This window comes from Poecilia reticulata, chromosome 1 (assembly GCF_904066995.2).
Source record: "Poecilia reticulata chromosome 1, P_reticulata-male-v2, whole genome shotgun sequence".
NCBI lineage: Eukaryota > Metazoa > Chordata > Actinopteri > Cyprinodontiformes > Poeciliidae > Poecilia > Poecilia reticulata.
In genome coordinates, this window is record NC_088830.1 from 14,895,671 (window position 1) to 14,922,358 (window position 26,688).

At 40.5% G+C, this 26,688-nt stretch overlaps 1 protein-coding gene and 3 long non-coding RNA genes across 5 annotated transcripts in view; 1 reads left to right on the plus strand and 3 right to left on the minus strand.

The window, feature by feature from the left end:
- Positions 1 to 5,362: 5,362 nt before the first annotated feature.
- Positions 5,363 to 26,688, plus strand: part of LOC103464217 (neuronal acetylcholine receptor subunit alpha-7-like) — a 42,678-nt gene continuing 21,352 nt past the window's right edge. Inside the window, exons 1-4 of one of the 2 annotated variants that reach the window (XM_081607028.1) lie at positions 5,363 to 6,142; positions 18,796 to 18,935; positions 21,572 to 21,616; positions 26,564 to 26,673. In XM_081607028.1, the coding sequence (XP_081463154.1) occupies positions 6,073 to 6,142; positions 18,796 to 18,935; positions 21,572 to 21,616; positions 26,564 to 26,673 (365 nt within the window). In that variant the 5' untranslated portion in view covers positions 5,363 to 6,072. The remainder of the gene's footprint in view (positions 6,143 to 18,795; positions 18,936 to 21,571; positions 21,617 to 26,563; positions 26,674 to 26,688) is intronic. The other variant, XM_008408177.3, reaches the window with a different exon arrangement.
- Positions 9,721 to 10,204, minus strand: LOC145551669 (uncharacterized). Its single transcript, XR_014087561.1, has 2 exons — positions 10,051 to 10,204; positions 9,721 to 9,975 (listed from the first exon to the last, which is right to left on the minus strand). It is a non-coding gene; the product is annotated as an uncharacterized LOC145551669 (long non-coding RNA).
- On the minus strand, positions 12,978 to 13,708 carry LOC145551668 (uncharacterized). Its single transcript, XR_014087559.1, has 2 exons — positions 13,458 to 13,708; positions 12,978 to 13,225 (listed from the first exon to the last, which is right to left on the minus strand). It is a non-coding gene; the product is annotated as an uncharacterized LOC145551668 (long non-coding RNA).
- On the minus strand, positions 14,638 to 18,009 carry LOC145551670 (uncharacterized). The gene is made up of 2 exons (XR_014087562.1): positions 14,968 to 18,009; positions 14,638 to 14,892 (listed from the first exon to the last, which is right to left on the minus strand). It is a non-coding gene; the product is annotated as an uncharacterized LOC145551670 (long non-coding RNA).

The following is a 26,688-nucleotide window of genomic DNA, read 5'->3' on the forward strand; positions in this document are numbered from 1 at the left end:
ATAACAAAAACCATCTTAGGAAACCAGTGAGCTGCTGGTAATTCTTGGGTTTTGATCGGTTTTCGTACTTCGTATTCTTTGTTTATTTGTATTTATTCTTCCTCAGTTGAGTATCATGCAGGTTGGAATTATTTGTGTTTTTATTTAAGTCTGTTATTTTGAGCCTTTTTCAGGTCATTTATAGTAAGTAATCGTGCTTTGTCAAAAATTAATTTGATTATTTCTTCATTATCGCTTTCAATTTTTCTTTTTTGATCAACATGTCAATTTACGTTTTTAAATTAATTTTAAATACAGAGTAAACAGAAATCTCCACATTTTGTTAAAGTATGCAGTAAATTATTAACTTTTCAGATTGAGAATTTGTGACAATGGTTAATTTTTGAGTGATAATATACTGCTCAAAAAATAAAGGGAACACTTAAACAACACAACATAACTCCAAGTAAATCAAACTTCTGTGAAATCAAACTGTCCACTGATTGACCCGACGAGGGTCCCCGTTGTCAATCAGTGTTGCTTCCTAAGTGGACAGTTTGATTTCACAGAAGTTTGATTTACTTGGAGTTATATTGTGTTGTTTAAGTGTTCCCTTTATTTTTTTGAGCAGTGTATATCTTCATGTAGTTTTAAGCTCATTGTAGTTCACAAGGGTCAGCACAGTTTGCGGGCGAGTTCACCAGTCCCCTGCAATGACACATCATGACCACTAGATGGGAGCAAAGATTTGTCATTTTATTTCAAGTGAGAGCGCTTGTGGTTAAAAGCTGCCTTCCATGAAGACGCAGGGAAAACAACCTAATATTTTTAGGTTATATTTTATATACATATATATACCCGGTGACCCCCCACTCCTCAATGATGTCAGTGTCTTGACCCAGTTCTTTTGGCTGATAGTTTTTTTTTCTCTCTCTCTCTCATGATAAGACAAAGACTTCCTCATACACTCACACCACATTTGAACAGTCTGACCTCAGTCTGCTCTTCTATTATTCACATCTCCAGATCTGAGTCATGCAGACAGGTGTGGGTCTGCGAGTTCACACTTATGCCTGTTTGCTCATACGATGTGACAGAAACACTTTGGGACAGAAGATCTGATAAATATGAACAAGATGTCTTTGAAATGTGGGAAATATTTTAGTGTAACTGAGACTGTCCTTGAAAATTTCTGGTTGTTTAAGTGTTTTCATTTTGTTGTTGTTGTTGTTGTTGCTTTCCCCCTCAGGCAAAGAGAAAATCAATTATTTAAACTTTTTAAACTAGATGACAAGAAGCATCAGTTAAATGCATTCGAAATGCAAAATCCTGTGAATTGTGGTGTCAAAACCAAAACCTCTTGTGTAAACTAAAACTCTTATGTAAGCTTAATGAAATATAAAAGAGCTGACACACAATTGAATCCCTAATTCTGAGGCCGAAGTGAAACGTATGGTGTTTGTTATAAAATCCAGACCTGATGACTACAATTTCCCTGTAAAAGGAAAATTTATTTTTCATCCACCGAACAAAAAATTTAAGCCAATGCTTCAGCTGCATAACGAAACAGAAGATTTTCTGAAACACAAGAAACTTAGTGTGTCTTTGTTTCGCTTGGTTGAACTTAAGAGTTGAAAATCAGATACCAGAGCTCCAACTGAGCTGTTTTTATTCCTCACACAATGTCCTGGCCCTGCTCTGAAAAAGAAGACCGACTTGAGCTACTAAATAAGACTCCTGCAGATCCTCATTCATCCAGAGTAAGGATTCATCTCTGCTTGTGTGAGCTGGAACTGTGCAGAGAGTTTTCTCTGATGCTGCTGTACAGTTGCTGCAACGGCAACCAAGAATAGATTGAAGGGGAATCACACTGATTTCTTGGGGAAATTTCTGGACGTACGGAAACGCAAAGCTTTCTCTCCTTTTGATGTCAAATAGCTCTGCGTGTGAAGTGTGATTATGATAACATTAAAATTGTTGTTTCAAGTTTCTTGTGTTGAGAACAGCATGTATTTTGACTCGTCTCTCCTTTCACATCACAACAACTTAAGGCACATTTTACTTAACTTGACAATCATATCAGTCACTACAGATTCTGGAACAAGTTCTAAAATATTTCCTGGCACAGATTTTTGGAGCAGTTTAACACTTGTTGCCAAGAAAATAATGAGCTTGAAACTTTGGCTGTCTTTGCTTTTTAGCTATAAATCATACTTCAGCTTTTCAAACATTGATGGACTTATTGATTTGAAATAGATTTTTTTTCTTCAGATTTCTCACTTGCATACACCTATGTCCTGAGCAGAGCTGCTTATTAGTAAAGTTCACCATAGCAGCAGATTCTCCCCAACAGTAAGGACATAGAGCTATGACATAAACATGATGGTGAGACACAATCATGAAATTTTTTTTTATTAAAAATTACAATTCGGTTTTCTATTTTTATGAACTGAACAGTTCTGTTATATTTGTTGGTGCCTCTTGACCAGGAGTCCCTTGAAAAAAGATTGTTAATTTCAAGTGGATTTTATCTTGTAAAATAAAGATTAAATAAATAAAAAATAATACCTTATTTTACACAATAAGTTTATAAAAATCCCTTTTAGAGAACAAGACCTTGAACGAGGAATTGGCATGTCTTTACTACATGTAAGCAACTGTGTGGCAGTCATGTGAGGAAAAAAAGTTTGTTCTGTCCTACCAACACAAACATAAATAGTTTGATAAGCTTTGCTGGAGCTTTAAACTGAAACTGTGTGCTGGTGAGATGAGACTAAGTTTGAACTTTTTACACTAAAGCTGTACAAAGGTTACGTATCTCTATCATGAAGTATGGTGAAGGGCTTGTCATGATATACAAATGCTAATGTTCTAAAGGCCTTGAATGAGGGATTGGCAGGCTTAAACTCTTTGAAATAGCAGAATGTGTTCAATTAAAATCTAGAGGTCTCATCAGTACAACTTAAAATACATTGCCATTGAGTTTTCTTTAACAAGATGTGACCAAATCAAGACAGAAATGGTTTAGAAGAAAAAAAAAAGTTGAATGATCTTCTCAGACTCAAATTCTAAAACTTGTAGGATTCCCTGACATAAAGAGAAAGTGACAACGCTGATCAAAGATGTGTCCGTCTTGTGAAATGTTAAAGACTAAGTTGTATATTGACAGCAGAATAGCAAATTCCATTCAATTTGATCACTTTTACAATAAAAGTAATTGAAAATCTGGTATTTAGTTTTTAAGAGGTAAAATATATATGTTAGTTTGATTTTTAATCCTTCTGCGGTCTGTTTTTTTGAGGTCTTATACTCCTCTTTACAAGGGTTGCCAACGCAGCTGAATCATGAAGGTGCTCCGGAGGGCTAGATTTATAACGTGAGCTCAAGGCCAGCATGCTACTTGATTACAGGTGTGATAAAGCAGGACAGAGGTCTCTTAAATCACAAAAGACAGCAGACACACAAGTCAACAAAGTAAGTAAATAAATAAATGGTCACAAAAGAAACAGTCAAAGTAAAGCCCAGGCCCCCTCAGGCTCAGCTTAAAGCATCTCGCAGGGCTACGGTGACAGAGCTACACACATTCAACGCGACTCTCAGAGAGCAACAGAAGCAAATACAGTAGATGGGGAATATGGGGAGATAGAGGATTTGTAAACTGAGGGAAAAAAGGAAGCAGGAGATGGTGGGAGCGTCAAAAACGCTGCAGGTGTTCCTGTATTCATCCAAGGTCATCATCAATGCTTCCAGGCAGAGCTGCAGGAATGCAGAACAGAGATGAAAAGGAAACAGAGAGATGCAAAGCTGTGAAGGAGGGAAAGAGAAAACAAAAGCAACAGGTACGAAGCAAGTGTGAGTAGATAAAAATAAAGTATGTGAGAACGTCTGAGAAAATGAGGGCAAGCGAACAGGGGAAAGAGACAAAAGGAAGGAAAGGTCGACGTGGTGCACAGGAGGACAGAAGCCAAAGTAAGAATGCTAATAAGGGCACATAGCATGATATCATATACATAATCATATACATAATTTATTTTTTTTTCTCTGAGATTTCTTTAGTAGATCTTTAGTAGATTTTCCTAAGAAATACTGAATATTCTGGAACAAAATCCACAGCAGAAACATGTGTTGTCTTTTGACCCATCTGCGCTGACACATCGTATCGCAGCTACCTGTAGGCATTTATTAAAAATTTATGTCACAATGGAACCAGAACCACAGCCTCCAAGCCCGTCCTCTTGATTTAGATCACTCCCAGACTGCTGAAGCTTCAAATTCTAGCTGACCAGAGTCTATGGAGTAGGTTGATGTTTTCACACAGGTGTCCTTTTATAGCACAAAGATTATGTGACAATCAATGTAGGAACGTAACGTCTGCTACAGTTTTTGCTTTTGGTGTCACTGACCACGATATGGGGTCACCAACCAGGAGAGGAAGAGATTGAACAGACTAGCTAACTGAGTTTCATTTACAGCTCTGTGACAGATTGCTGACCTGGACAGAAAGCATCCTGCCTCTCGGCCAAAGGCTCCTGGTGACCTTGGATTAAATGGGTATGAAAAATGGATGGATGGATGGATGGATGGATGGATGGATGGATGGATGGATGGATGGATGGATGGATGGATGGATGGATGGATGGATGGATGGATGGATGGATAGTTTGATTTGCAATAATAATTTCAAATAAATCTTCACCAAGTGTACTACAACATCTTGAGGTACACTTCCAACAGAATCTGCATCATTCAAGACTTTACCTTTATGTCATTTAAAACTTAATTCTTATTTTTCCTTTAGTTTCTTTTGAAAATCCTGGACGGGTTTTGCATTTGGGTTCGGGCATATCTTTCCGTGTTTGTGTTTCATTTTTGCTAGTGGCCTGACCACTTTCCTTTACTCTTCAGGTCCTGCTGTACCCATTGATTCCTTTGTGTTAGTTTCTTTGTTTGTTTTTATGCGTTGTTCTTTGTGGGTTTGGATTTAGTTTTCTTAGATTGGAGCTGAACTTTTCCCCTTTGACTTGTTGTTTCTGTATGTGTCAACTATTTTCCAATGCTCATCATTGGTCTCTTGTTGCTGTTCCCTGTCTGCGTTCCATGTTCTGTTCTCACTGTGATTCCCTTGGATCACTTGGATCCTGTTTCAAAACTAAAAGTTTAAAGTTTATTGTAATAAACTTTGAACTGTACATTTTCTTACAGCCAGTTACACCTCAACATTTCTATGATGGGAGGATCTGAAAAGTTACAAGAAGTTTCCATCAACATTAAATTAGACATTTACTGTACATTTTTGTGAGACAAGTGTTTTTTTCACTGTTTTCTGGACAGTCATTGCATTACTTGTTGTTGCACTACATTGGGTCACACAAGTTCTATTTTTCGATTGACTTTCCAAGAAAAAAAATAATAGTAATTGGCGGTGCATGTAGGAAAGACTAACCAAATCTACTAAAATGTGGGTGTACCTTTTTAAACTTTATTTCTCTCATTTGCGTTAAAAACATAAAATATCAGATCGGCAGCATAAAACAGTTCAATTCTTCCTGGTTTTATGATGAATCTGGAGCATGAGTAAAAAAAAATAAAAAAAAATAAAAAAAGTTTCAAGGTTAGTTGGACTGAAGGGGCGTGGCCTGCCCCTCTCTGATAGAGAGCTATTGAAATGATGCAGATTCAGCAGCGCTCGCTCTGAAAGTCACCCTGCATTAACGAGCCTAATGTGACCGGAGGTGACAAACCTGAGGAAGTTTGCAGGATTTCGCTCAGCTCCGAATATCTGATATGTAAAAAAGATAATAAAATAAAATCTGAGCGCAGGAAGAGAGAGAGAGAGACAAGTGGGGAGAGAGAGAGAGAGAGAGAGAGGGCAGCTGGATTCAAAGTGACTTTTGTAGTGACAGTCGACCCAAACACGAGAAGACAGACATCCAGCGTGTCCGCGTCTGCCCGAGCATCCGACGAGGAGGACCGACACCGAGCGGAGGGAGAGCAGCACCAGCAGTCTGTCAAGGCTCCTCTCCTTCCAAGTTTGGCATTTCCAGCGGGCTCCAGGCGGGGGGGCGGGGGGACGACTTCCGATCTGAAGCTGCGATGGAGCTTCGGAAGAGCAATGGACCTGTGTTGGTTGGAGTTTACCTGTGGGCGACGTTTTACTATCAAGGTGGGTTGCTGTCTTCTCTTCAGGCCACGTTTGTTAAAATGCTCATGTTTCCCTGTTGTTTCGCCTGGGTGGCAATGTCTCTGAGAGGTGAGAGCTGCTGTCTCTCATGCCAGATGTGGCCACATCTGGCATGAGCGACACGTACCCAAGGGGTATCCTGTGGGTTTTTTCACGGTGGATGGTTTTGTCATTGTTTTTCAGTCAGAAAGTAATTCATTGGGTCCCCCCCTCCCCCCCACTCTACCCCCCGTCGTTCTTCATTGAATTTAACTCTATAGGTTTCCACAGCTTAATTGTTGAGAAACAAATGTATTAAGTTTGTGGATCAGTGTGCTTAAAAACCAGTGAGTCCCCCTTGTTTCCCCGCAACATCTGCCTCTCAACATGGAGGACGTCCCGCAGGTGCTTAGGGTTCATGAGGTCTGTCGTTATGATCTGCAGCTGCAGACTCTGTTTATCCGACTCAAAACGCTTTACCACAGGCTACATCATAAAACTAGCGTTACTGCCATTGCACAGACAGTAACAAATTGTTAAACAGAAATAAACAGTCATACAACCACACACAAACCCGAGCATTCTGAGACACTGAATGTTTTGGTGTGTCTGGTACAACTTGAAATAATTATTAAAAATATCATGAAAATATGGACAATGAAGGTTGTTGAGGTGATGGGGGGACGTTTAGTTAGATGTTTCTAGAGGCTAATCTTTCACCTCACTGTCCTGTTCTTGATGCAGTCCAGTTAGTTCGTTAGATGCAGCCACTGCAAAAAATCTGCATGTCTGACACAAAAGTGATAGTCTGGATTTTAGGTGAAAATGAAATAAGAGTTTTTAAATGCTGCTTTATTTCATTTGAATACTGATAAAAACTAACTATAAAACTCTTCAATAAAAGTGGAATATAACACGTCAAAACGTTTTGTTGTTTTGGTTTACTTGCTTATACAAAACCAAAATGAGATCACTCTGAAGTAGAGCTGTGTGGATCGGAGTTTTTGTGTTCAGTTTTCTTCTTCACATTTTGACCTTTGGTAGTGATTTTGACTGACTTCCAACTTTGGAGTGGTTCTTTGGCTCACTTAGTTTGCTGTATTAAGCAATGAAACATCGCTTTGTTTTTGCTGAGGGTGTTTTTGGAGATATTTTTTCAATGACTCTATGGAAAAAAAAACAACAAAAAAACCAGATCTGGACTAGAGCCGCTACTACATGAATTTACATGAATGATAGTTCATCCTGTGTGTCCTTGTGTGTCCCTGTGTTGCCCCTACGATGGACTGGCGACCTGTCCAGGCTGTACCCCACCTCTTGTCCAATGACTGCTGGAGAAAGGCCCCTGATAGTATTAGTGGGTATTTAGAATGACATGTCAGTAAATTCAACAAAAAAAATACTTATCATTCAGAAAGATTTGATGGTATCTTCAAAATGATGCAGTTAGGATACCCTCTTTATCGTTCAGTGGTCCAGGGGTCTGGGCATACAACTCAGCAAAACACTTATCCACAATGTTGATTATGAAACTCTTAGTAAGTACATTTGTAATTACTTCAAGTGTTACACAGGACAGTGAATGTAAAAGCACGTAATCGAGAGAAAGCTAAGATTGTCTACTAGTGTGATTTGGATAATTGTCCATGTTTGCTGATTATTAATTGCAGTGTGGAATAGTTATCATCCGCTTCAGAGAAATGCACAACTAAAGATATTGTCAGGCAATAAACCCTCTGGAGTTATTTACGTGACTTGAAAATGATGGGGATTTTGCTCAAGCTATAATTAAAATATTTTATCATAAATTTTGAGTCTAAAGGGGATCAAGAAGTCAAAAAAATTGGAATGCGTAATTGTGCTCCCTGTCATATTCTGGACTGAGATTGACTTTTCAAAGCACATTTCACAAAACGGCACGCTTTAATTCAGTATTAAAACTTGACCAAGTCTCCTCTATGCGCAGATTGCCTGAGGCTGATCAATATTCAGCCCGTCTTTGTAGAAGGGGATTCCCCCTGAGCAGAACCTTTAATTTTGGCTGTCCTGAAATGAAATAGAACGTCTTCAAAAGGCTGCTCAACAGACTTTCTTTGCGCACATCTTGAAAGAAGTAGCATTAAAGATTTTGTAGAAATAATCCTGTGAAAAAATTAGCTTGAAAAATTCCAGCCTTTATTTTTTTTGTCAGACCAAAAAATTTTACTTTCAAGAGACAGATAAAATTGGACTGTCAGTCTGCAATTGCCAGACTCCAGTTTTAATTATCCCTGTCAGACGTTCAGCTAATGTCTGTCTGACCACAGATTGTTTTTCAGTTGTTCATGCGTACTGATCCCAGTTGGTGTTGTGTTGCAAGTATATTTACTGTTTAAGCTAAAACTGACCTGCCTTCTGGGATCCATTAAATATTCACTTTACACAAGTCCGTCTTTGGTTTACTGGTATGAAGTGGCCGCTTTTTTTTTTTTTTTTTTTGCTTGAAGCTTCAAGCTGTTGGAGTTCCCTCCTGGCCATTGAAAGCTTTATGCTCATCTGCTAAAATGGGGGGAAAAACTGATATGTTATAAAAATCTTGTGATTTTGCTTAAGGGTTATAAAGATTTTATCTTTTTTTTTCTTTTTTTTTTACAACTGTTCTATGTTGATGTAAAAGCTTTTCCAAAATACATCTCGTGAAGAGAGGGTGTAGTTTTGAAAAGTGAGCAAATCAAGATCACCATACTAGCATTGATCAAGTTCAGTGTATCAAAACCTGTCCACTGAATTCACAACACTTATTGAGTCACAATGGGAAGGCATTTCAATTCGGTCACTGATTTAGCATCATCTTGACTTGATGCCTGAAGCACATCGGGTAATATGTTTTTTTCTTTTTTTTTTCTAGTGGTCAATTTAAAACCAAGCCGCAGTATGACTGTGTTGAATTTGTATGAGGGCTTAATTTTGAGAGTAAAAGATGATGAAATTATAGTAAATTTTGAATCTATCAGCTTGCAGCACCAGAAATACCTAGGATAGAGTTGTGATTAGTGTGTCTCTCTGGTTAAACAGGCTGTTTGTTTTCTCCGAATCAAAATGTGTTTCTGCTTCGGGGGGTTTTGCCCCATTCATTCCTCTCTCAGCAGGAGAGTCTCAGTCTGCCACTAGTCACTCTGAAACAGCAAGCAGTGCTGCTTTCTCATGGTACATCTGGAGGTTGCTCACCTGGGTTTGGAGCTAGTGGTATGCTAAATAAAGAACGCCGAGGGAAAACATATAGGAAACCAGCAAAAAAAAAAATAGTCAGGAATCTAAACAGTAGCAGAGCGGACGAGTCAAACATAGACATAGATCACACATGTCTATTGAGAGGCAGATTGGGCCTGGGGAATGCTTTGTAGCAGGTCGAGAAGTATAGAACGTAATGGATTGTCATGAGAGATGTGAGGCTATGTGGTCAAGAAGAAATAAATCATTTTGTTTTCAGATCATGTTTGGTGTAATAACTGTCTCATCACAAAGATCTTTAATGGGGTCACTTGTGTCATGTTGGATTTCAGTTTCCTGACCCACATGCAAGTTCACACAACACCAGAGAACACTGTTCAGTGAAAGTTTAATGCATTTCAAAACGGTACAGTCTGATTATATTCCAGAGGATGGGTAGGCCGGTCAGCTCAGGTTTGTTTCTTCGGAGGGTGGCAGCACGGAGGGAAAAGGCTAGGATCCGGGAGCGTTCTTGATCAGTGATGGAGAGGGGAGGAGAGCGGCAGGCGGGGATGTCCGGTCTTGGCAGGAAACGCGTTTGTAGTCCAGACCTGGTTCTTGGCTTGATTCCTTCGGTACCTCGGTTTCTGAGGGAAGACCAAAATGTTACTTGAAGTCATTTAACAGAACATCCTCAACATAATTTCTGGTTAGACTCTGACCAACAAGTGGGACCATCGAGCGATGAGTGACGGCTCCACTGCTTCTTAAAGGTCCACCAGTCAATCACTCGGAATCCGCTGCCGGTGCGTCAGCCCGTCAGAACTCTGCCCCGAAGATCCTCTATAGGAAAGAGTACCCACACTAACCCGAATCCTAACAGTACCCCTCCCTCAATGACCGCCACCTGGCGGTCTGGACGACCCCGAATCCCTGGAGGCATGAAATCTTCTAAGAACAGACTCATCTAAAATAAATGACCTAGGAACCCAGGAGCGCTCCTCAGGGCCGTAACCCTTCCAATCCACAAGGTATTGGAAACCCCTGCCTCGTCGACGAACATCAAGTATTTTGTTAATGGTGTAGGCCGGGCCCCCATCGATGTAACGGACAGAAGGGGGGGAATTAACAGGGGGGCAAAGTGAGGAAGACCTCACTGGCTTGAGCAGGGAAACATGAAAAACCGGATGGACTCTGAGAGAAGATGGGAGCTTGAGTCTAACCGCAGAGGGGTTCACAACCGCCTGGATCTCAAAAGGACCCAAAAACTTGGGAGACAGTTTTTTTGGTGCAGCTTTGAGGGGAATGTCCCTGGCCGAAAGCCAAACCTTCTGACCTGGGCTATAAACAGGCGCTGGTTTTCTTTTTCTATCTGCAAAGCGGCGGTTCTGGGCAGCAGTCCGATTTAAGGCTGCAGTAGCCTCCTTCCAGATGCGCTGACACTTACGGATATGATGTTGAACCGAAGTGACAGCATTCTGAGGTTCGTCTGAAGGGAGGAGAGGAGGTTGATAACCCAGAGAACACTCAAACGGAGACAGACCAGAAGCGGAGGAAATGTGGCAATTATGGGCATACTCAACCCAGGGCAGATGGGAGGACCATGACGAGGGGTTGGAGGAGCACATACAACGAAGCGTAGATTCCATCTCCTGATTCATGCGCTCCGTCTGCCCATTAGTCTGAGGGTGAAAACCAGAAGACAAAGACACCTTAGCCCCGAGCGCGCCACAAAAATCTTTCCATACCTTGGAGATGAACTGGGGCCCCCGGTCAGACAAGATTTCTGTAGGAATCCCATGGAGCCTGAAAACATGTTTAACAAGCAAAAGAGCAGTTTCCGTAGCCGTGGGCAATTTTCTAAGGGGCACCAGATGACAGGCCTTGGAGAAGCGATCAACAATGGTAAGTATGACTGAGAATCCCTTAGAAGGAGGCAGGCCAGTGACAAAATCAAGAGCAACGTGTGACCAAGGACGGCCCGGAACAGGTAAGGGCTGCAAGAGGCCACTGGGAGGTTGATGGTGAGACTTGTTTTTAGCACAGGTGGGACAGGCTAAAACATAATCCTTAACATCCTTGTTAAGGGATGGCCACCAGAAGGAGCGTCTGATTAATGCTGTGGTCCGACTGGTGCCAGGGTGGCCAGAAAAACGAGAAGCATGGGCCCAATGAATTAACCGGGAACGAACAGAAAGAGGAACATAATTTCGGTCTGAAGGACCGGTACCCGGATCAGGATCGGACTGCTGAGCTCTGAGGATCAGGTCGGAGATATCCCAGGAAACCCCCCCCCCATGATACAGGATCGCGGCACTATGGTGTCCACAACAAGGTTACCCTCGTCAGAGGAGAACTGTCGAGAGAGGGCGTCAGGTTTCACATTCTTTGAGCCTGGTCTGTAAGAAATGAGAAAATTGAATCTCGAAAAAAAAAGAGACCATCTAGACTGTCGAGGATTCAACCTCTTGGCCGTCTGCAGGTAGGACAAGTTTTTATGATCTGTCCACACCACGATCGGAAGCTCAGCCCCCTCCAGCCAATGACGCCACTCCTCAAAAGCCATTTTAATAGCCAGCAACTCACGATCCCCCACATCATAGTTTCTCTCTGAAGGTGATAGCCGGCGAGAAAAAAAGGCACATGGATGCAGTTTGTGATCAGAGAGCGAGACTTGAGACAAGACCGCTCCAACCCCCGAGTCAGAAGCATCCACCTCCAACGTGAACTGTTGAGAAGGGTCTGGTTGGATCAGAACAGGGGCACTAGCAAACTTCTCCTTCAGAGCCGAGAAAGCTGCTTCTGCTTCAGGAGTCCAAGTAAACTGGATCTTGGTGGATGTGAGACTTGTCATGGGGGCCGCAGTCTGACTGTAGTTACGGATAAATCTCCGATAAAAATTAGCAAACCCCAAAAAACGCTGTAACTGTTTGCGGGAGGAGGGGGTCGGCCAATCCAGAACTGCGCGAATTCTCTCCGGATCCGGCTTCACCTGCCCGCTCTCCAAGATGAACCCCAGGAACGAGATGGAAGGTACATGAAACTCGCACTTCTCCGCCTTAATGTACAGACTGTTCTCTAGAAGACGTTGTAGAACCAGTCTGACATGCTGTTTGTGTTCCGTTATGTTCTTGGAGAAGATCAGGATGTCGTCCAGATAAACAAACACAAACCGATCCAGAAAATCACGCAGCACGTCATTGATAAGAGATTGAAAAACCGCTGGAGCGTTTGTCAGACCAAATGGCATGACCAAATATTCAAAATGGCCCAACGGAGTTTTAAACGCGGTCTTCCATTCGTCACCTTCACGGATGCGGACAAGATGGTAAGCATTTCGTAAGTCCAATTTAGTGAACACTGTGGCGCCCTGAACCGGTTCAAAAGCTGACGTGAGAAGGGGAAGAGGATACTTATTTTTAACTGTGATCTGATTGAGGCACTTGTAATCAATACATGGTCTGAGGGAACCGTCTTTCTTTGATACAAAAAAAAATCCGGCCCCTAACGGAGACGTAGAGGGGCGGATAATGCCTGCAGCCCGTGACTCTTTAGCATACTCTCCCTCTCTGGCTTAGAAATGTTATAAAGCCGACTGGAGGGCAGCGGAGCGCCCGGAAAAAGATCAATAGCGCAGTCGTAGGGCTGGTGGGGGGGAAGTGAAAGCGCTTTATTTTTTTTAAACACCATTTTCAAATCATGATAGTCAGAGGGCACTTTGGACAGATCCTGGGCGTCATCTTCGTCCTCCTGGGTGGTGTCAAGTTTTGGATTTGTCAAGGCCGACAGCAGGCAGGTTGCGTGGCAGGTTCTGCTCCATGATTCCACTCTTCCCTCATACCAGTTAAGGTGAGGATTATGTCGTCTCAACCAGGGAATGCCCAGCACCAAAGGGCTCTGTGGAGAGGGAAACACATAGAAAGTCAGAAATTCTCGGTGATTGCCTGAAACCAGAAGTTCGACAGGTTTAGTCTGTTGTGAAATTGCAGGCAGGACTCCTCCATCCAGGGCCGAAACTTTGATTGGAGCGGGAAGAGAAATTGTAGGTATATTAAGCTTCTTAACCAGTTCCTTATCAATCAGGTTTTGTTCACACCCCGAATCAATTAGTGCCGAGAAGTTAACTGACCTTTGATTGATGCACAGAGAGGCAGGAAGAGAAAATCGGGAGATCAAACTGGAACATCCACCCACCAGGACTCCCGTGCTCACTGGTGGGCTTTCCCTTTTAACCGAGCAGGACATGCAGCGACAAAATGACCAGCAAGACCGCAGTAAAAGCAGGCTCGGGCTTCTAGCCTACGTTGCCTTTCTGTGGGGGAAATCCTGGTGCGGCCAATCTGCATGGGTTCCTCGGGAGGGAGCGTATTCGGTATGGTTTCCATGGCAACCTCGGGAGCGAAACTGCCTGGGAAGAACACAGGTTTAGTTCCCTTTCTCTCTCGGGACCTCCCTCGCAGTCTATTATCAATCTTAATAGCCAAGGATATTAAAGCCTCCAAATTGGGTGGTTCGTCCCGGTAGACAAGTTCATCCTTCAGAGTCTCATTTAGAGCCTGAATGAAAGCCCCTTTTAGAGCCTCGTCATTCCACCCCGACGTAGCTGCAAGGGTGCGAAAATCAATTGCGAATTCAGCTGCAGAACGGGATCCCTGTTTCAAGTTCCAAAGCTGATGCGTGATTTCTGAACTAGACTCTGCATAGCCGAATGTCTGCTTTAACTCACTTAGAAAAGTAACAAATGGTATATGAGAAAGAGAGGCCAGATTAAATTTAGCTTCTGCCCATCGCAGGGCTTTCCCTTTCAATAACCCGATCATATACGCTATCTTGGCAGCGTCATCTGGAAAAGAGTCTGGAGCTCTGCTAAAAACGATGGAACATTGCAAGATGAATCCTCCACACTTTCCAATCTCTCCAGAATAGTGATCAGGTGTCGGAAGCGGGATCTCACGACCTCGGTGCGTCCCAACAGGAGTTGGCTGCATTGGAGGTCCCGGGCCGGGTGGAGGAGCGGCGGCAGCGGCAGCGGCTGCTGCTGCTGCGCCGGCTGTATTAGGAGGCTGAGGATTTCGTTCCAGTCTATCTGTCAATTCCGAGACTGACGTTCTCAATTGATCCATTATCTGCCCCTGGAAATTCTGCTGATCCAATAGAGTACGAAGCATGGCGTCGTGACGGGCTAGGAGTTCAGCTGCGCTTAGAGCGGGTCTTGTGTGAGAACCTGCTGGGTCGAGTTGGCTCGATGGTTCTGTCATGTTGGATTTCAGTTTCCTGACCCACATGCAAGTTCACACAACACCAGAGAACACTGTTCAGTGAAAGTTTAATGCATTTCAAAACGGTACAGTCTGATTATATTCCAGAGGATGGGTAGGCCGGTCAGCTCAGGTTTGTTTCTTCGGAGGGTGGCAGCACGGAGGGAAAAGGCTAGGATCCGGGAGCGTTCTTGATCAGTGATGGAGAGGGGAGGAGAGCGGCAGGCGGGGATGTCCGGTCTTGGCAGGAAACGCGTTTGTAGTCCAGACCTGGTTCTTGGCTTGATTCCTTCGGTACCTCGGTTTCTGAGGGAAGACCAAAATGTTACTTGAAGTCATTTAACAGAACATCCTCAACATGATTTCTGATTAGACCCTGACCAACAAGTGGGACCATCGAGCGATGAGTGACGGCTCCACTGCTTCTTAAAGGTCCACCAGTCAATCACTCGGAATCCGCTGCCGGTGCGTCAGCCCGTCAGAACTCTGCCCCGAAGATCCTCTATAGGAAAGAGTACCCACACTAACCCGAATCCTAACAACTTGAGTATGTAACTCCAAGGTCATGAAAACATGTCATGTCTGCGTGGCATGAGGTTGCTATAGCAAAATCTACAAAGCAAGCTCGTTTAGAATCAGCCAAAAAGTGGTTCTTGCATTTTAAAAGTCAACTTTGACATGTTTGTGTTCATTGCAGCGATGAACAACTGTCACATGTGAAATTATGAAATGTTTCAAAAACATACAAAGACATGCTCTGGCTATTTGATGATGATCTAGCATGTAAATTTTGGCCCAGACCAAAACATAGGTTTCAGTACAGATGGATTTGTTGCATCATGAACGTGTCTGGTGGTAACATAGTGATACATCAGATATGCTCCCCGTCATCTGGCACTTGTGACAAGAAATTCAGATGACAGCTACTTCCTTAAAAATGCATACTTTAGCGTAGTTTCTCTCTCTCATAAAGCATCCAGTCTAAATCTGGTTTTAAAAGCTCATTTATTGACTGTAGTAGTGAAAAAGAGAAATAAAAAAATCAGTGAAGCTAAAAAACAGGGAACCCACAGTTTACACATGGAGTTTTAGTACTATTCCTCGTTACTGTTTGTTAAAATTGCTTTCCAGTTTCTAAAAGCTACAGCAGGGTTTTTAGATGTGACACACTAGATTGCTGTGTTTTTTTTCTTTAGAAACAAACACTGACAGTGTATTAAGGCTATGTGAAAAGAAGAAAAGGTAAGAAGGAAAACAACTGTGATTGTCACTGTGACAAGCAGAATGGGAACAGCAGGGATGCCAAGAGTGTAAATAATTATTTTGAAGGCAGGATGTACCATGAAGAGCGAAAGACTCTAACTATTTCTTTGTTTTACTTGCAGTATAGCTGCACTGAAGAGAGACTTCTTTTATGCAAACCTGCCGTTGTCCTACAACATCTCAAAGTTCTGCTTTTAACATGTAGGCATCAGACAAGCCAAGTGTTCATTGTGAGGAATGCATTTTAGATTTCTGTCAAAATTCTACTATTTTGAAATATTTTTAAATGCAAAATAAATCCGACACATCTTCCTTAGCAGCCCCATGGAAACCTTCCTAGTTGTCGTCAGGAAACTGGATGTGTGAAGTGGATGTGCCGTCTTAAGCCTCATTTTAAAAAAGGAAGAGTTAAATGGTGGGATTTAGAAGCAGCTTGCTTCCAGATGATTGCTACCGGCGTTAATGATGCACAGCTATTGTGGTTGAATAACGAACAATGAGATCTCGCAGTCGCTCTTAATCTGAACATCATGCCCAGCGCTGCAAGCAATGTGTCCTGAAAACAAGCATTAAACCTTTGCAGGTCAGTATTAAGTGAAAGGCATGACTAAAATTCCCATTGAATTCAAAAGGATTCTTGCTACATAAAATTATCAGAGGGTGCATAGGAAACACTTATTTGCTTTTTGAGGAGCATGTCTGCCCCTGTTTAATATTTCTAATACAAATGTTTTTGATGGTTTTGGGTTTTTTTTTTTAGAAATGAAATAATGTGCACAATTTAGACTTTTTTCCAAAACCTGCACTAATTATTTGGTGTAATTTGTAAAATGAGCCTCGACACCTATCACTCTGTCGTAGCAGCAACCCAGTTCATAAGAAAAAAATACAAAACCAATTTCCCTTAATTTGATAATCAAGGAAAACAAAAGTACAGAATAGAATAATTATTCCACTTGAAGACTGTACAGTATATGTTGCCTGCCAATTAGATGTGTGTATTTGTTTTGCCACTGCATTCTGACAGGACTGTCTGCTACTCAGAATGTCTTTTCTTGGTTCACTCCACTCCAGTGCTTCTCCATAATTCGGTTGGCTTACATGCTCTCCTATTATGCAGATTTCCTTTCAAACCCAGATTTAGGGATACCCAATCTGACACTTGCCAAAACCTTCGCACACGAATGCGCGGCGAGGCATCTTTCTTTACTTTTGCTTCATTAGCTGATAAGCCAGCCACACAGTTTTGTGGCCACACAGATATATTGGTTGTCACTTGGTAATTGGTAAAATATGTTGGGACAAGAGCTAATTTGGATAGGGGTCAGTGGGAAGACGAGAGCTGAGACCTTTTCATTTGCAGCTAAAATGTGAGTCTGAGGGCTGAAAAATTTAAGAAGATAAATGAATGTTCTCCTGATGACAGTCCTGAAGTGGATTGTGGTCGTATTTCAATTTTATGGGATTTTTTTCCTTCTATTCTTTTCTTGCTGGAAGGTCTTTTTTGTTTTTTCAAAGGCAGTGTGTTTTTCACACAAAAGTTAACTTAAAAAATAAGGGACTGTACATTAAGGGCAAATTAACAGCTGTTATTGAAAATAGCACATTTGAATGAAAAGATATGTGCAAAAATGACAACAAACTACTTAGAAGATGTGAACAAAATGTTCAAACAGCAGGGTTTACATCCCTGCAAATAACAGCAGCAATGTAAACGGTTTGCCAGGAGTATTGATGGTTATAAAGTAACACTGCTTTGTGCAGTTAGGATGCAGCAGATCTGTCACTGTTGTTCACCAACAGGTTTATGCACAAATAGTGGGAGACTAATGCATGTCTCTCACTACCTGCACATCCTAGCATGGATGTGGTAATGTTGATGTAAGAGGGCCAATCACAATGAAGACGAGAAAAGCAACCTGGCCTCCATAAATTTAAATTAATCCAGCAAACTATCGTTTGCCATGGTTTAATCTAACGCAATGACAACTAAATGTCACTTGCTGGACACTAGAGAAAGTTTCCTTTTCTTTCAATCTCTGTGTGAAAATCCATGATGCTTCAAATATTTGGACCAAATTATGTGAAAAGTTAAAAACTATTTTGTGTGACCTGCAGCGATATTGTACAGTTTCTAAGTGTATAAGTTTGTTTTGTGGCATCCAGATTCCATTATTTCATTAAATATTTTATGGTTACTTTGAGGTTTTTAAACAGTCTTTTGTTAATATGCAAGCAATTTAAGTAACATGGTGCCAAAGAGAATTTATGCTCATTCGTAAATAACTGAATTTGCTTTGCGAAAGGAATATACAGTGCATCCTTCCTGATACAGATGCACGGGTTGTTTGTTTTGTGAAAAACACTCTTTCGAGATCTGATTAATACAAGGGAGATTCAGTCAAACTACAGCCAGCAAATTAAAGTTTAGTGAGTTTATAATGGGCTCATTACAATATGCTTACTTTGACTTAATTCGTTCTTCTTTTGAGGGTTAGTTTTGCAGAAACAATGTCAGAAATACAAACAAGCAGGCAGATTGGATTACATACAGTAAATTGATAAAGTTTACGTTTTTATAAATGATGTGGATAACTAGACATGAACGTTGACGTTTATTTTTGTCTCTTTTCACAGTTGTTATCCAACTCTCCATGGTTTTCACTTCTACTCTATTTGGGTTTATATTCTTTTCATTTGTGCTGCTAGTTATGATCAGCCTTCTTTGTAAAGAAAAGGGTTTCCAAAACGGCAGACATCTTTAGTCTTTGTTTGAATGAATAAAACATGACAAGTAAGGACGATTGCCAAATGAGATTTGTGTTGGTGTTTTTACTCTTGCTTCTTGTTTTGCACTATAAAACCACTTTGCCTTCTAATAGTTCTCTTTTCTAAATTGGTTCCCTGCCAGATGTCCTGCAGTAACTGTCCATCTGTCCCATCCAGCTTGTCACGGCGGAGTGTACCAGAGGAAGCTGTACCATGAACTGATGCTAAACTACAACCGTCTGGAGAGACCAGTCCAAAACGACTCTGCTCCTATTCTTGTGGAACTTGGCCTGACCTTGCTGCAGATTATTGACGTGGTGAGTTTTTGTTAAATACAATTTACATTTTAGGTAAATGCAAAAAATATTTTTTAAACCAGCATGTTTAAAGCTGAGAAGCAATCAATTGCTCTGTGAAACTCATTCCAACCCAGGCTGACTGTACTCTTGCACATTTCCATGGCATTTTGCATGCATTTGTGCCCGAAAGCAATGTCAATGCACACACCTCATTAATCTCTGAATTTATTATAAAATTGATTATCAGAAGAGAAAGTTAGTCTTTGAAACAACAAGTTGTGTTTTCCTCCAAGCACTTTTAGTTCCACCTGTGTGTGGTGAGAAAAGACGTTTCATTTTATTTACAAGTGCAAAATTAGAAGATTTTGCACTTGTAAAAGAACTTATTTCTTTGGAGTTTCTCCAGTGTTAGAATTAATAATGAAAACAATGTTTCATCTGTCATGATGGACATTTTTTGGAATGGAAAAAAAGTTAACATCTATCATGTTTATATCACGTTTTTATTTCCTCCACTGATTAAAAATGCCACAGCTTTAGCAAAAATGAAATATTGGACACTAATGAGTCTCATACAGCCTAATGAGGTAGTAGAGCTTTGGTTTTACCCTCTTCTTAAAACCAAGACGAGGTATAAATTTTTCTTCGTCTTGATTTTCACAGTTTTTAGGTGCTTCCATAAAAACACCGTACCTTTCATTTCCTGTGTCCTACATTCCATTTCCTTGAGCACCATTAAATATAAAAGGAATCACATTGCCCAATCTTTTTCATGTCAAGCTTGCAGCTCTGACAAAGACATATCTGTATCTTAGGTAGCTGCTCTGACATCCCTTATGTTTTATTCTATCAGCTGCTCTTCATTATGTTTTTCCCCCTGTTCTCCATACCGTCCATCTCACAGGACAACACACAACCTCCTGCTGCTTAGACCCACCACTTAGACAGACCAAAGGAAAAAAAAAAACAAGCTGACACACCGTCACATCCTTGACCCAGCCTTGTCTTAAGACATCTTTTTATGCACGCCGTATAATAGAAAGTAGCATATGCCAACTTGCAATGTAGACTCCCTAATGCACTATTAATGTCAGCTCACAACTTCTTAAGCAACATTTTAGCTAATTGTTACAGCGCTGTAAAAATACAAACTGGAAACAAAAACTAATTAAGTGAGATGAAGGTTTCCCCTTTCATTTATCATATTATGTAGCTACTTTGCCTCATTTTACTATCATAGATTGTTATTTTGTAGTAGCACTTGTCACAAACCATGTTTTACATATTTTCCACGTGTTCAATATTAAGCACGTATAGAAAACAGAAAGATGTATTCCTTGTTATTAGCTATGCGGTTTGATGGCACCATACATAATAGATAAGCCGGAAAAAGCAAATGAATGAATGCTTTGTGGACAGCAGTGAATAATGTAAATCTCGCTGTTCTTGTGGGTTTGTTTGTGTGGGATGGGGTCTCTGATTTCTCCATCTGCTCCCATCGTACTCTGTAACCGTAAAACTGGGTCAGGTTACGGCCAACAGATGGAGTCCAACACCAAAAATGATAACAAAAACCCAGACAGACGCACACAGATTTGTCACTACGCAATGTCAGCAGAAGTTTAACTCCAAATATAAGTCAAGTTGAATTTTGTTAAACAGTTTACCTACATGTTGAACATTTGAGCATTTAATTCACCATTTGATCCAAATAACATACTACATTTGATTACATTTGAGATATTTACATATATAAACATAAAACATAAAGACAGGCGCAGAAAAACTTCCATATCCCAGTGGGATCTTTCTTTCTATATCTAAGCAAACCTCGCTGTCTGAGTGTTTCACAGTGTACCAATTTTTATATTTCCAAAGAGGGCAAAAAAAGCTACGAAACAAGATGAAAGGGAAGGGATAAGGAAGAAAACCGTTGAGCAGTTTTTGTTTGTAAGATTTTTATCGCAGTCAAATAAAACAAGCGGGTTGAGCCGGCTGCATTAGACTGTTTTTTCATCATGGGTAAAATATTGTGTGAACAAATCGCATACAGTGCAGCTGTGACCTACTAGACATTAAACAGATAACATGCACTCCAATCACTTTTAGTAACTTTTAAGTGTTTTTGCTCTTTAATATTTTTCAAGCGGCACCAGGATGACTTATTTCTGTTCTCGTCTTAATCCAGCTTCCTGGATCTTACCTCCAGTCTTCCCAGACCATTAGCTTTAGTGGTCTGGGACTTTCTGCTTTCATGACAAAAAAGTTCAGAAATCTGCACTCGCTCGCTGAACCTTCTGTAAGCCACCTGTGTATAAAATGCTTTCCTTTGGTCGTTTCATAATGTGTAATTTTACTCCAGCTGCTGCATTGCTCAAATGGGCGTACGCATGGCATTGCATTAAACAAGCTGGAGTGCATCATTGTCATTCAGAGAACACATCAGCTCTGACTCATCTGGGATGCAGCTTTAACTTCACAGCCAGTTATTCTCATGATCTCACGAATCGTGTTTACCAACCTTGCAGAGTTTTTATTTTATTGTTGTTGTTTTCTCTCTCCCCGGCCCGTAGCATATTTTCATTTACTATCTGTTTACAGCCGGTTCTACTTCCAGCTGACAGTCCTCTCTGTCTTCTCTCGTTCCCCTCTAGGATGAAAAGAACCAAGTGTTGATCACAAACGCGTGGCTGCAACTGGTATGTCTCTTTGCTCAGTAAATAGTGTGTGATCAGTGTGATAATTTTATGTTCATTTACATTTTAGTTCAAAACTATTTATGCCCTTGGCGGGATTAGATTTAAAATTGTTTTCATTCAACCGAGACGTTTGTTTGTGTTTTAGAGGATGAAGGGATCAGGAAAAGCAGCTCTGCATCACTGGCAGCTGATGTGATGCGGAGCTGCTTCGTAGGTTTATGCGCCTTATTGTTTCAGGCGTTTCATCCTTTGCTGAAACTGTAGGTGGTCCAACAATCAAGGTAGCACGGGCTGTGTCAGGGTAAATAATCATCTGTTACTTTTAAAATAAAAGTAAAAGTGCAGATAAACAACACAGCAGGCAGAGTCGGTGGAGAACAAAGCAGTTGCTGTAACGCCAAGTCGTTCAAACTAATCTGCAGTCTAGAGCGGTACAGGAACAGCAATTGGGAAACTTCATATTCACAGCTTCACAAATATTTCATAGTTGATTTGGGGGGGTCAGCAGTCCACACTTCACCTTCAGCTGAATCTGGACTAAAAATCAGTATTTGGTTTTTTTTTTATTGCACTTGTAGTTGAAAGCTAATGGGCAAACTTCAGTCTTACCAATCCCACCAGTTCTTGACCTCTGTACCCAGAATGAACAAACGTCTTGAGATTCTTTTCAGAAATCAATTCGAAAGCAAAATAAAAATGTTGACATTAGATACAACAGAACAAGAAGGTAAAAGTAAAATAAAGCTGTTTATCCTGTCATATTTCCGTTTAACTGACTTTGTTGTGTGCCCCACTGATTTTGTGGGCTGAATGCTGATAAGTTTGGGCACCAAGTTACCACCTAGTTAATGGGTATTGATGTGATAAAGATGGTCTGATTCTCATTGAATAATAAAGAAAAAAAACCTATTTGGCAGGTAGAAGCATAGCAGAGTTAAGTTTGCTTTACACAGAAAATAATTTGACAAATTTTCCAAAGTCATGCTGATCAAAACTAGCTGGATTAATTTAGATCCCACTAATGGGCTAATCTGATGTAAAAAAAAAAATAAAACAAATAAATAAAAAGAACAACTTGTAAAATCCAGTCCAGGTTAGCAGCAAGCATGGAATAGAATCATAAACAATTCTTGTGTAGAAAAATTATCATATCTGCCCTCTTAGGCAGTATGCTCAAGCATTCTAGATAGATATTGTCTCCTGCAGTAGAGAACATGCGTGCGCTGGGTGTAGACGAAGCCTGAACACATAAATATGAAAACGCAAGATCTGACAGCAAGGGATAAGTCTTTTGATGGTTCCACCAGCATGCGGCAAAGTCCTCAGATATGATGGCCGACGGAACTGCTTGATACATCTGCAGCTCTCTTTTGACACTATCTGCTTTTCTTCAGTAAAAAAAACTCCTTCAGTATAGTCTTTCTGGGCAATTTGTAGGCTGGCAGTTACTAAACAAACCACAGTTTCTTCAGTATTAAAATAAAAAAAGGGAAAACATCCAATATAGGGATTAAAGATTAAAGAGAATCTATATAATTTTAAGTATAGCGCTCTTAGGGTCTTTTCACGTTTGATTCTGACTCTACAATCTGAATATCACAGCAACATTAGCACGCATCATAAGAAAACAATTTTTTAATTTGCTGCATAGAAATTTTGATGAACCTGTTACTTATAGCCTCAGTTTTATGTTTCCATCTCGTTTCATTCTCCTTTTTACATCTGGAGCTCATGACATTCCCATGTGCAGTTAGTAATCACTTAAAAAAAAAAAAAAAAAGCCTGTCCCTTTAAAAAATATTTAACCTAACGTCTTACACATGGGACATTGGGTTCCACTTCTGCATGGAGGATCTTAGCTACTGTGGATTTTATTTTAAAATAAAATAACTAAAAATATGCTGAAAGAAATATTTACTACCTTGTGTAGTAGTAAGGAAAAGTGTTGCGTTGGTGGAACCAGGCATGTGGAACGTCCTTACATCCTTCTCTTTATTATTACAGCAGATCCAGTCAGAACAACCCATTAGAGATGATACAGTCAAGGTTGAGTTGGCTGCTGACTGCCTTACAGGTTATGAATGTATCAATTATTCAATAAGCCACCTCTTTAATACATCATCTACTTTGGTGCAGTAGCTTATGGGGTCTTTGCAGATGCAGCAGGACTGCGAGGAGACTTGAGGATTGGATTATGCAGCCAGAGACAATCAGTCAGATAGTCGGAAAAGGAGCGTGTTTAACTTAACTGCGTCTTGGATTATATTAGGATTTTTATGAAACATGTATGATCGACAGAGAATAAATTACATTTCTTGAGGTGAAAATTTGTAATCTGATTAGCTTTTGTTCATATCTGTGCTCTGCTTTTCTCTCCTCCTCTCACAAATGATAAAGATAATTGCAGATACGTTGCATATCATGCACTGCAAAAGAATTATGGAATTATTATAATAATAATGTGTTGCGTTTTAATGGCAAATAAAAAGTTATGCTTAATTGACAAGTGAATGAAAAATGATACATAGTTTAGTTTTTTTTTTTACAAATAAAAATCTGACAAATATATTGTGCATTTGAACCCTCCCGACCCCACTGAGGGACAAGGGTGAAAGAAAATGGATGGATGGATATTGTGCATTTGTATTCAGTCTGTTTTACCTTTTTTACCCCTAATAAAATCCAGTGCAAGCAGAAGTATTCTGATTAGAAAATAAAAAGATGTTTTCTGAAAGCCTCAGGTTTTTTTTTAAGCGAATGTTAAGGAATAAACTGCACTACAGACTTCCAAAAAAAGTAGAAAATTTAATTTAGAGCAAGATTAGGTTATAAACAGATATGAACGCCTTACGGAGAACTAATAAATTCTGTGTCAGGGGGAATGAAAAGAGTATGGCACAACTGCAAACTTACCAGTACATGGTGTCCTACTTTAAGTAACAGGTTGAAGAAGAAGGAGAAAGTTAATCAAAGAAGAAGCCAAAAAACCATTGACAGTGATAATAACACCATAGACCAGGCATCCCTTTTTCTTCAGCAAGATCCAAGGCAACGCTAAAACAAAACCTGTTAGAGGCTGCAAAAGATCTGAGTCTAGGACTGAGGTGTACCTTAAAGCATGACAACAATCCTAAACATACAGACACAATTATGAATACAAGTTGTGTATGCGTATTATAATGGTCTGGATGTAAATATATATTGATAGTCTTTGGTGACATCTGACCTTTGATGTTCATAGACTGCTATTTTGAAAAGGGGATTGGGTAAAATGTTTTACTTAAAAAAAGAAGAGAAAACATGAATCATTTCTACTGCTACTTTGGGAGTGGTCCATCACAAAAAGTCCCAATGAAATATACTTAGGTTTGTATTTATAGAGTGACAACATGTGAGAAGATACAAGTGATATGGATGGATACCTGTCAACCTGAAGGACACGTCTGCGCCAGACAAAAGTATTTTGGTTGCACTGCTGTGCACCACCAATCAAATTCCACTCATGCATTTTCTGACGGTGAACAGAGACACCGCGAACAAAAATACATATTTCTGCACCCAGATAGGTTCCCAGAATCTGTTTTCTGCTGGTTTGTGTTGAAGAGGCTGAACAGTGAAATCACTCCTAAGAGACGAACATCAGGAAGACGCTCACATCACCCAAAAGACAAGAAGCAATCAGTGCCACATATCAAATTATTTTCACAGCTTCAGCCGCTGTTTCCGCTGGATTTCCAATTTGTTCCGTTTGTGTCTTGTGCTTTAAAACAACTTGATAGTAATCATAGATTTGCAGAGCAATTATCACACTATTTTAACTATGGCTGTCTCGAATTAGTGATGCTTGATACTAATATTCCTGTTACATAACTGCAAAACTATTCTTAGACAGATGCTGCCTGGCATTACGGATGATATCCGCCTCCCTGACCAAAGAGCTGAAGGTTAACTGCTTTGTTGTGCTTTCACAGCCAAGGAACATGAAAAGAAACATCAAACATGTCAAGGTTTAGTGATGGCAAGTGTGGTATAATTAAGTCATTAGCCTCCTCAGTGGAGACATATGTCAGCAGACACGAATGAAATGTTTCAGAAAAGAACATGGTTTTTATTAGTAGGAAAGACATTTTCCAACTAATACGAGGCAAAATCTTACTAAATGTAGGGGAAGAATACTCTCTGCATGCATGCACGATTACGCACGAATATAATGTGAACTAAGCAGATGTGCATCATATACAGTGGCCACTTTAAATGTAGGACTTTGGTTATTCCACGGAGAAGAGGCCCTAACGGTTTAACATGTGCCTACATCCATCTGCCCGACTCTTATACAAGAACGTTAAAGCAAAACGCGCTTAAAGGCTAAAGCACACAACATTCATATAACTACAGATGACAGATTAACTTGTTACTTGTCATAAATAATAATGATTTTTTTTAAAAAAGCAGCAGTGTGTGCTTTTAAAATGCTGTGAAGCTGGACTCACTTCACTCTTTGCTGAATTGAGCCAACCTCAGATGGGATTCCGGGGAGCGGTGCCAAATGTCGGCTTGGCAGACTTTCAGTGGCAACGTTCATTATCTGAGCTGGAGACAAAGTGTAACAGCCAACAACTAATAGCCTGTGTAATAGGGAAATGTTTGACTTTTGATGGCCTCAGGTGAATCACATTTAAAAGGAGAGGTTTTTGAGGGATTTTGATCTTTCAATACCTCTCTGCGTCAGCATTTATCATAAAATAGGATTAAGCAGAGGTGGTGCATCTGCTCACGAATCAACATTTTAATAATGACCAGAGCTGAAGATAGAGAGGTGTTGTTTCTGTTAAATGTGTCTATGTGAACAGCATCAATAGAAACCTAATGTTTTTGTTTTGTGGGGTTTTTTTACTTTTGCATCCTAATTGTGAAGCAAATTCATTGATCTGCTTTCTTATTCTACAGCATTGGACGGATATTTATCTGTCCTGGAACCCAGAGAACTACCCCGGGGTTCAGAATCTCCGCTTTCCCTCCAATCTGGTTTGGGTTCCAGATATCCTCCTCTACAACAGGTAATGTCTGTTTGT